Source organism: Osmerus eperlanus, chromosome 20 (assembly GCF_963692335.1).
Source record: "Osmerus eperlanus chromosome 20, fOsmEpe2.1, whole genome shotgun sequence".
Taxonomy (NCBI): domain Eukaryota; kingdom Metazoa; phylum Chordata; class Actinopteri; order Osmeriformes; family Osmeridae; genus Osmerus; species Osmerus eperlanus.
In genome coordinates this window covers 12,720,950-12,730,949 of record NC_085037.1, presented here as the reverse complement: position 1 = coordinate 12,730,949, position 10,000 = coordinate 12,720,950, and the positions used below count along the sequence as shown (strand labels likewise).

Here is a 10,000-nt window from a genome sequence, read left to right as displayed (position 1 = left end):
GGAGCACTGACTGGCCAGGTTAGAGAGGAGGGTGTGTGTGTGTGTTTTTAATGTGTGTGTGTGTTTTTAATGTGTGTGTTTGTGTGTTTTTAATGGGTGTGTGTGTGTGTTTTTAATGTGTGTGTGTGTGTTTTTAATGTGTGTGTGTGTGTTTTTAATGTGTGTGTGTTTTTAATGTGTGTGTGTGTGTGTTTTTAATGTGTGTGTTTGTGTGTTTTTAATGTGTGTGTGTGTGTGTCTTTTTAATGTGTGTGTGTGTGCGCGTGCGCGCGTGTGCGCGTGCGCGTGTGTGACGACTCTCATTACAGTTTAATCAGCTTCTCTGTCAGTCATGAATAAGCAGGTAAAGATGAATGTTTTGACTGTCGCTAGCTGAACATTTTCACTGATGCCATAATTCTCATAATAATCTTGTTATAATCACAATCATCTTGTTATTCTTCGGTCGTGTGCCATACTTTCTCTTTGTTTCCTCTGCATCTCTGAGACAGAGAGTGACAGGAAAGGCAGGGGGAGAGAGGGAGAGACATGCAGGAAATGGCCCGGGCTGGAATCGAACCCGGGCTCCAGTGTTAGCCCAGGCTGTACTAAACGTCACAACCATGATTTCACTTTCAGATACTGAGTGGTATCAGTGATGGAGAGAGCAGAGAGAGAGGAAGGGAGAAAGTGAGGGGGAGTGAAAGAGAGGAGAGGGATGGGGAGAGAGAGGATTGAGGGAGAGAGTGAGGGAGAGTGAAAGAGAGGAGAGGGATGGGGGAGAGAGAGGATTGAGAGAGAGAGAGGGAGAGAGACATAGCTAACCACCCTGGCTCATTATTCAGGCTCGACACGGACACTCACCCTCATCCTTTCTTCTCTGATTACTCTCCCTTAACGAGATCATTATCATGTTCTCTCAGAACGAACGAGAGCTGAAAGGAAAGGGGGAGGAGAAGGAGGAGAGATTTATCTGAAGTGGAGTGGAAGTGGTCTTGTTTTATTTATTTGCTGGTGGCTGGACCAGATCGTGAGTGTTTACATCAGTTAAGATGATCTGTGTCTGGGGAGCATGAAGGAGCTGCTGGTCAGACTGCCACCTGGTGGCTGGAGACTGTACTGCAGCTGCAACCTGCAGGAAGGAACCACACAACTGGAAATATCAAAATAGGTTTATGATACAAATCGGGGAAGGTGGGGGAGGTGGAGGGGGGGTGGGGGAGGTGGGAGGGTGGGGGAGGTGGAGGGAGGTCGAGGGAGGGTGGGGGAGGTGGAGGGAGGGTGGGGGAGGTGGAGGGAGGGTGGGCGTCAACACCTTCACATCAGCGGACAGCTAGCATGGGGTTAGGGATTAGTCTGCTTGGATCTTACTTTAAGCCTGGATGCATTTTTTCCCCCCGTCTTTTTTTATTCCACTTTCTTCTCTGCCGCCTGTATCAGTCTGGAAAGGCCAGAACGCACACACACACACATATACTTGTGGTTAGTGGTAATTCCTCCACGTTCCAGCCAGGGGCAGATGAGGATGGTGCGGTGCTGGACCACAGTGCTATCCTAGAGAAGTCCCCACAGGTGTGAAGTCAGTTCTCTGCTAAACGACAGCTTCAGTCGAACGTGTCTCAGAGATGGATAAATAACAACCATACCATGGCACCAGGGGGGTTTGGATTACACAGACATTAACTACTTTTCTATTTCTATTTCGGTTCTATTTAATCAGGCTCCATGAAGACTGGACTCCTTGGATCTGTAAAAGGCGGTGGCAGGTGAGAGGTTCACTGCCTCACACATCCCAAACACAACAGAAGAGAAAAGGCCTGCTAATTCTTAAAATGGGACTTGTGAGAAGGGTAGTCAGGTGGCTGAGCAGTTAGGGAAGCGGGCTAGTAATCTGAAGGTTGCCAGTTCGATTCCTGGCCGTGCCAAATTACGTTGTGTCCTTGGACAAGGCACTTCACGGGGGGAATGTCCCTGTACTTACTGTAAGTTGCTCTGGATAAGAGCGTCTGCTAAATGACTAAATGTAAATGTTACAGATTCTCCCTCAGCAGTTACCCATCATGAGGAGTACACACGTCCTCATCAGACTGGAGCACGGTGACCAATCTCTAGAAAAACTCCAGCTTGAATGAAGTTGTGACTCGTTAGCTGAGATAGTAGTTTTCCCGAGCCAGAGAGTCCTGTTGTACAAAGCCCATCATTACGAGTCTGTCTGCTGTTTGCAAGTCACCTCCACAGCCCTGAACACACAAACAATTTAGAAAATAAACTCTGAAGCGTCCCAGTGCTGCCAGCCTGTCAGGTGTGTGGGCGCTCTCTGATCAAGCCCCGCGTCACACCTTCATCCTCATCCTCGCCCTCTTCCGCCCATCTCTTCCCCGGTTGATCGACCTCAGGACGACACCTGCCAATTAGGCTCCACTTCCTCTTCCAACTTCCTCCCACATCAAAGCTGAGAGATGCAGCCCTCGCCAGGTTCTGAGGCTCGTTACCCAGAAGCCTGTTTGTCTGGGGCTGTGATCCCTGTGTTCTCCCGTGGTGTCGGAGGTGCCTCCCGGCCGGTGGAGGGTGTGTCCTGACAAGGCTCTGTTCTCTGAGGAGAGTTCTGGAAGAGAGATTGTTTCTGCTCTTTCAGCTTTTCAGGCTGAAGTTAGATGATGACAACGCTTTGATTTCTCGCTCGCTGTCTTTCTCTGACTCTCTTTTCCCCTTTCTCTCTCACTCTTTCCTCCTCTCTCTCTCTTTCTCTCTCTTTAACAATTATTGTGTGACTTAATTCAGGTTGAGTTAAATGATGAGTCTGAGGAACAGGATTTCATCCAGAGTTGTGTGTGTGTGTGTGTGTCCACGTGTGTGTGCTGTATGTGAGTGTGTCTGTCAGTGCGTGTGATGATGTGTGTATGTATCCAATCTGCACTCAAGAGTTTGAACAGCAACCTTGAACAGCAAATAGAACTTCAAAGCCCTCTTAATTTCCTTCAGGCAGGAAAAAGGCTACCTACACTTCTAGATTGTTCACTGAGCCCTTTTCACAGAAGGTTAAGCAGGGTACATCTAAAGACATTTCACCTGGTACCTGTCTGGTGAGCACTTCCTGTTTATGTCTGCTGACAGAACAGCTTCACAACCAGGACATTCTCTCTCACCTGATCTCTTCTCCAAACATCTAACCACACAGTGTTTGTGAGGGTGTGTGTGTGTGTTTCCACATCCAACCATCTCCCGAGTTGAGCGTTCCCAGATGGGCAACTCGCACGGCCCCAGCTGTCCCGCTCTCCTCCGGGGCAGATGAGTGAAAGGACTGCTCATACGGCCAAGCAGACCGACTGCCCTGCTCGCGCTCTCCCGGGCGATCTCAGGATCACCGTGAAGACAGACCGGCAAACGGTGCACTGCTGCATATGCACATATACAAGCTGCAAATAATAAGTCCCTTTGGAAGTGTCTTTCGGACCCCCTTCGCTTATTTTCGGTGAAGTTATGAACGTTGTTGGAGTGCACGTCAGTGCTGTGGCTAACCAGAGTAGATCTGCGTGTTCCCTTCCCACCGAAAAAGAATAACACGTGAGACAGGGAGAGAGAGAGAGTTTTTACGCTCGAGAAGCTTTTCTGTTCTGTTCTGACGTTTTTTAGTAACGTCAGCCTCAGGGACACATCTTGTCTTGGCTCTTAAACTTGCTTCCTTGCCTTCTGGCGCTGACGAGAGTGGAAATGTGAATGCGCCTGTTGTATGTTTTGGGGGTTTCTCAGTGCCGTCACATCTCTCCTCATCCTCTCTCTCTCTCTGTCTCTCTCTCTGTCTCTCTCTCTGTCTCTCTCTCTGTCTCTCTCTGTCTCTCTCTCTCTCTCTCTCTCTCTCTCTCTCTCTCTCTCTCTCTCTCTCTCTCTCTCTCTCTACGTGAGCTCTACTCAGCCCCACCCTTAGAACAGCTTACGTGGCCTGATGTGTGTCTTGTGGTTTACGTAATATACGGTTGACCTGGCATCGAGACCGCGGTCTCCTAATGGATTCCTGCCTGAACGAAGGGTGACGTTTAATCACGGTGAACTAACTATTCAGGTAAAGCCCGATGCACACACGGCAATACACGGACTGAAGATATACAGTGTGGACGAACAGTCACATGATACGGATGTGAAGAAATACTTCTGACTTTGAGCCGCATCGGAATGTGGAGTCCCTGAACACATAAGATCTTCTGGTTTGTGTTCGGAGAGCAGCGACTTGCAGCATCTGTTTGGCAGGAAGTGAGAACAGAAGAGCAAGTGGCAGGGAACTAATTAAGACGGTGTTTCAGCCGACTGGAGACAAAACATTGGTCTGATTTAAACCACCATTCTGGCGTACACCCATCTGTGAAACCAGATTCTTTGAGTGCAGCCAAAGTTGTATAAAAAAAAGTCAGTGCAGAGGAGGGTAGAAGCTGTTGATAAGGGGGAGAGGTTAGAAATGACAGGTCTATTATGAATAAAGCTCCTATTATGTAAAGGTCAGTGAAGCTGTGAAGTGTGCCTCCCTCACCCTCCCTCTCCACCATCCAGCCTCCCTCACCCTCCCTCTCCACCATCCAGCCTCCCTCACCCTCCCTCTCCACCATCCAGCCTCCCTCACCCTCCCTCTCCACCATCCAGCCTCCCTCACCCTCCCTCTCCACCATCCAGCCTCCCTCACCCTCCCTCTCCACCATCCAGCCTCCCTCACCCTCCCTCTCCACCATCCAGCCTCCCTCACCCTCCCTCTCCACCATCCAGCTTCCATCTGGAGCCAGAGAATGGGAGCAAGGAGGTGTGTCGTGTGTGCGTGTCGTCAATGTCGTGAGTGTGTGTGTGTTTCTGAAAGGGGCTGACATTTGGCAGGTAGGGGAAAGGACGAGGAAGAGGAGGGCAGACAAAGAGGGAGGGTGGGTGGGGGCTGAGAGGGCGGGTGGGGGCTGAGAGGGCGGGTGGGGGCTGAGAGGGTGGGTGGGGGCTGAAGAGACCTAAAAGGTTATCCTGCTGAAGTCAGGGGAAGGAAGGGTTAGCCTTTGAAGTGAAGGCATGAGTTGACTCTCCCTTCCACCCACACAATCCCCTGATGCCTGAGAGAGAGGGAGGGAGAGGGAGGGAGGGAGGGGGAGGGAGGGAGGAGGGAGCTAGAGGGGGGAGGGAGGGAGGTAGAGAGGGTGGGAGAGAGGTAAAGGGAAGGAGGGATAGTGAGAGGTAGAGGGAGGGATGGTGAGAGGTAGAGGGAGGGAGGGATGGTGAGAGATAGAGGGAGGGAGGGATGGTGAGAGATAGAGGGAGGGATGGTGAGAGGTAGAGGGAGGGAGGGGTAGAGAGGGAGAGACGTAGAGGGATTTGGGGAGAGTGAGAATGTGCTGATGAAACAGAGGGAGGACAGGATGGAGAGAGAGGGGGGAGGCAGGGTGGACCGAGAGGGAGGAGAGAAACAGAAAATGAATAAGATTTTTTTAAAGAATCAATGCTAGTAGAATGTGTAATGGCAATATAAATATATATAGAGAGAGAGAGTGAAAGAGAGAGTGTGAGAGAGAGAGTGTGAAATAGAGAGAGAGATAGAATGTGAGAGAGAGTGTGGGAGAGAGTGTGAGAGAGAGAGTGTGAGAGAGAGTGACATAGAGAGAGAGAGAAAGTGAAATAGAGAGAGAGAGATAGAGTGTGGGAGAGAGAGAGTGTGAGAGGGTGTGAGAGAGAGAGAAATAGTGAAATAGAGAGAAAGCCTCCCACTAGTTCCAGAAAAAGGTTGATGGGGTCTTCAGAGCTGCCAGACTGCTGGTAATTATGCTAGCTTATCCTTCGGATCATGTGATGGGGAGAGAGGGAAAGGAGGGCAGGAGGAGGAGGGGTTAGGGAGACACGATGGATGGAGGGAGGGAATCATTGTCTACGTCACTGGGACTCTCCTCCTCAGAGTGGAGTGGGTGGATAGATGGAGGGAAGGAGGAGCTTTCTCGGTTCTACAGTCCTGTGTCTCTCTCTCTCTCTCTCTCTCTCTCTCTCTCTCTCGCTCTCTCTCCTTTCCTCGTTTTTTCTCTCTCGCCCACACGCTCCGTCACTGGGTCTCACCTCAGCCAGCTCGTGCTCCTCCACTAGAACCAAACTACTCTTCTCTCCTCGTCTGAAGAAGAAGACAAAGTAGTTTCCTCATCAGAAGGAGCGACAGGCCTTCCTCTGAGCTGGAACACAGCAGAGCACGTTCAGCTTTCTGTGCTAAAGTTCTGTGGCTGGATATTTTGCTCCGACAAAATATACCTTTTCCAGGATTTTTCCCAGATTTTTTCTCTCAGCGTGAGGGACTGTAACAGAGCAGATCATCCTGTGAATGTTGTAGCTGAAGTGGGACTTTTTTAAATTCTTCTCTGTCGCAGCCAGAGTGTGTGCTTGTGAGTGTGTGTGTTTTTTCAGGCGCACACACACGCACAGCCACCAAACTGGAGATGAGATCCAGCTGTACTCAGGGGAAGCATGCAGCTTCTCAGCCAAACAATGTAAGTGTTTGTAGCATAGATGGTTTGTTTGTGTGTGTGTGTGGGTGTAAAAGATGTGTGTATGTGTGAGTGTGTGCATGTGCCTGTGTGTATGTGTTTGAGCTTACATGTTTGTGAGTCCCTATGGGGATTATGGATGTTATGAGCAATGGAAAGTGGGCCATAGCAATAACATTGATCTTGAAGTACAACCGTGGCTTGGATATTCAGCTGGAGCCAGTGGATGCAGGGACTCTAAGCCTCCACTGAGGTTCTGTTGACCACATAAATAATAAAATGAAACAACTCTGGGTTTTAGTGGTAAACTAAAAATATGCAGAGTTGGCACATTTTCTAGTACTCTAGGTGAACTGGGTATTGATGTTTACAGAGTGTAGAGGAGGGAGGGAGAGAGTTTTCTTTTGGTCTCTGCTGGTGTTAAGACGTCGTCCTTCAGCCTCTCTGGTCAAAACGGCATCAACTGGATAAAACATTATAGACACTACGATGTTTATACAGTAAATATCGATGCACTGTGTGTGTGTGTCTGTGTGTGTGTCTGTGTGTGTGTGTGTGTGTGTGTGTGTGTGGGGGGCTCTTCCTTTACTGTACGTTCTAGTTTTTTTGTTTGCTGAGGCCAACTCAATTTGATGGACAGAAGTTGATTGGCTGTTGCCCGTTAGTGACGAGATGACCCAGATAGCTGTGTTCCTAATGAGGTCACATAACTAGGTGGTTTGACCAACTGCCAAATCCAGTCACAGTAACTGGCCTTCAAATCCTCCAGAACCGCTCCCTCTGTCAATAAGACGTTTAAATCTTATGGCCGTTGTCACAATTTACCAGTATCCTGATCAAATGTCAAATGGATTATCTGTGACAAATATCTACAGTTTAAAGCTTGAGATTTGAAAAATTAAATTTGTTGCCTTGGTTACCTTCTTTCATAGGTTACCTTGATTCACTGGTAAACATCTCCAACTGTAAAGTCTGTCCAATGCGCCATGCTACGATAATATACTCAATAAGCAGATTATTTCATCCAAAGGAATTAAAAGTTTAGTGTTTATTTCCTCTCCTGTTCTACTGATGAGTCTGTGCTCGCTGGTACCTTCTGTGTTGGACTCTGAAATGCTGATCTCTGATTTGACCTCCCAAGCTGTTGTCATCTCCTGGGTTTTAATTGGTTTGTGTGCTTGATTCAAAACACACCCTATTTTCCCTCACCGGCTATTTATATCACCAGCTCCCTTTTGCTCTTGGGACTGCGTGTGAGTGTGTGTGTAAATGGATGTGTGTGTGTGTGTGTGAGTGTATAAGTGTGTGTGTGTGTGTGTGTGTGAGCAGGAATGGGCAGAGCTTGGCTTGTGGCATGCATGGAATGAAATATTCAGGTGACAGGATGGTAGACTCCTCTTGGAAACATCTCCTTCTCTCTCTTTCTTTCGTCCCTTCGTTTTTTCATGCTTTCCTCCCAACTCTCTCTGTTCCGTATCACTCTGGGAACACACGTATCCCTCCTTCACCTCTTCTCTCCTCACCTCTCCTCCACTCCTTTCCCTCTGACTTCCTCTCCTCTTATCTGCAGGACAGGAAGTAGGAAGCTCTGGAACGGTTATCTGAGTGAGTCGTTCACGCTCGTTCCACGGTTCTCTTCCATCATGTCTCGGTGGTTGGAGTACATCCATACCTCATAGGAAGCATATCTGGACACACACACGAGCATGAAGGAAGATATGGAGGAAGGGATTGAAGTGACGGCGAAGAGAAAGAAGGAGGGAAGGGGGGAGGCGAGGAGGAGGACAGTTCTGCTGCCCACAGGCTCTGGAGCACATTCCTGCATTATATATCAGGCTCTTTTCTCCCCGCCCAGAGTTTCTGCAAGGCGTATCAACAGCATCAGGTCTAGTTTAACCTAGATTGGAGATCCTTGCAAATGAATGCTGGAACAGAAGCAGCTCAGATCTCAGATCAACACTTTCTGCTTCCTTTCTCTCTCTCTCTCTCTCTCTCCTCTCTCTCTCTCATCTCTCTCTCTCTCTCTCTCTCTCTCTCCTCTCTCTCTCTTCTCTCTCTCTCTCCTCTCTCTCTCTCGGGAGTTGGGGGGAGGCGGGGAGAGGTGGGGGAGGCGGGGGAGGCGGCCATTGTCTCTCTCAAAGTTTTGCTGCCTTCCCCTGAGCGCTGCAGCATCACGTCAGAGTGCAGCGTGTGAAGCTCCGGAGAGCATGAATGAACAGAGCAGAGGAAGAGCTTGTGAATGGAGGGAACCATGAAGAATGATGTATTCTTCTTCACCCCGTTCGCTTAAAAAACAACTTCCTCTAAACGAAGCGTTGGAGTATTGGGTTGCCAGAGACCCACCAATCAAAATGGCTTCCCTACCATAACCGCAGTTTTACTTCCTGTTGTGACGTGTGGTGTGTGATGATGCTATTATTGCATGTAGGTTGTTGCCGACAAATATATTACCAGCGCATTCGCTTTTGAATGATCTCAAATTCAATGATCCCATAGCTTACCTGTATGTGTGTGTGTGTGTGTATATGTGTGTGTGTACATGTGTGTGTGTCTCCAGCAGCCCCCAGGCCTGGAGGACGTCAGCCCCAGTGAGGAGGGACAGACCTGGAGGATAATGAGGAGGAGGACCTGGGCGTCCTGGACCGACCAGCGCAGCATCATCCTCCACCTGCTGTCTCAGCTCAAGCTGGGCATGGACCTCACCAGGGTAACTGTCCTCCGCTGGAGAACATCTGAAGGAACATCCTGAAGAAACATCCTGAAGGAAACATCCTGAAGGAAACATCCTGAAGGATAACATCCTTATTTATTTTTATTTTATTTATATCAGTATAATGTCCAACAAAGAAAAGCATATTATTCAGTATAGCGTCCTAAAAAGATTTTTATTATCTTGGGGCTCAACCTCTTTTCACCATGGAAGTTTCTAGTTGAATTTAAAAACATTTTGCATTTGATTCATTTAGCAGACAACTCTTATCGAAGGCGGCGTTCAAACAGAGCACATTCTGTAGTAAGTGGAGCAGATAATCCGGGACCAGATGTGTTCAGTTCTAACAGAGCTTCAGCGGTTAGTGTCCAGGAACAGTCTGGTGTTCGGTTAACTAGACACAGTGCAGCAACAACACAACTTACAATATCACATGTTAAATAATCCACAACATGTGAGTCGAGTCTGTATCCGGTTCCTTTGTCATAGCTTCTCCCAGGTGCTCAATCCTAACAGCGTTACAGCAGTTAGCATCCAGAAACGGTTTATTTAACTAGACACCGTGCAGCAACAACACAGTTGATTATATTTGTGCAACGAGTCTTGAAGATCTGTGTCTCCCCTCTCTGTGTCTGCTCCCAGGTTGTCCTCCCCACCTTCATCCTGGAGAAGCGCTCGCTGCTGGAGATGTATGCCAACTTCATGGCTCACCCGGACATGTTCCTGTCCGTCACGGCGGGCACCTCGCCCGAGGACCGCATCGTCCGCTTCGTGGAGTACTACCTGACGGCCTTCCACGAGGGCCGCAAGGGCGCCGTGGCCAAGA

At 48.9% G+C, this 10,000-nt stretch overlaps 2 protein-coding genes across 2 annotated transcripts in view; both read left to right on the top strand.

Annotated features, from left to right (window-relative positions):
• The window catches only part of LOC134006982 (oxysterol-binding protein-related protein 10-like), a gene marked incomplete at its 3' end in the record, with an annotated part of 24,011 nt that extends 14,012 nt beyond the window's left edge, over positions 1–9,999 (top strand). The window contains exons 4-5 of the mRNA XM_062446094.1: positions 9,022–9,171; positions 9,817–9,999. Of these exons, the coding sequence (XP_062302078.1) occupies positions 9,022–9,171; positions 9,817–9,999 (333 nt within the window). The remainder of the gene's footprint in view (positions 1–9,021; positions 9,172–9,816) is intronic.
• Positions 1–10,000, top strand: part of cdcp1b (CUB domain containing protein 1b) — an 80,747-nt gene that overhangs the window by 65,998 nt on the left and 4,749 nt on the right. The window lies entirely within an intron of this gene.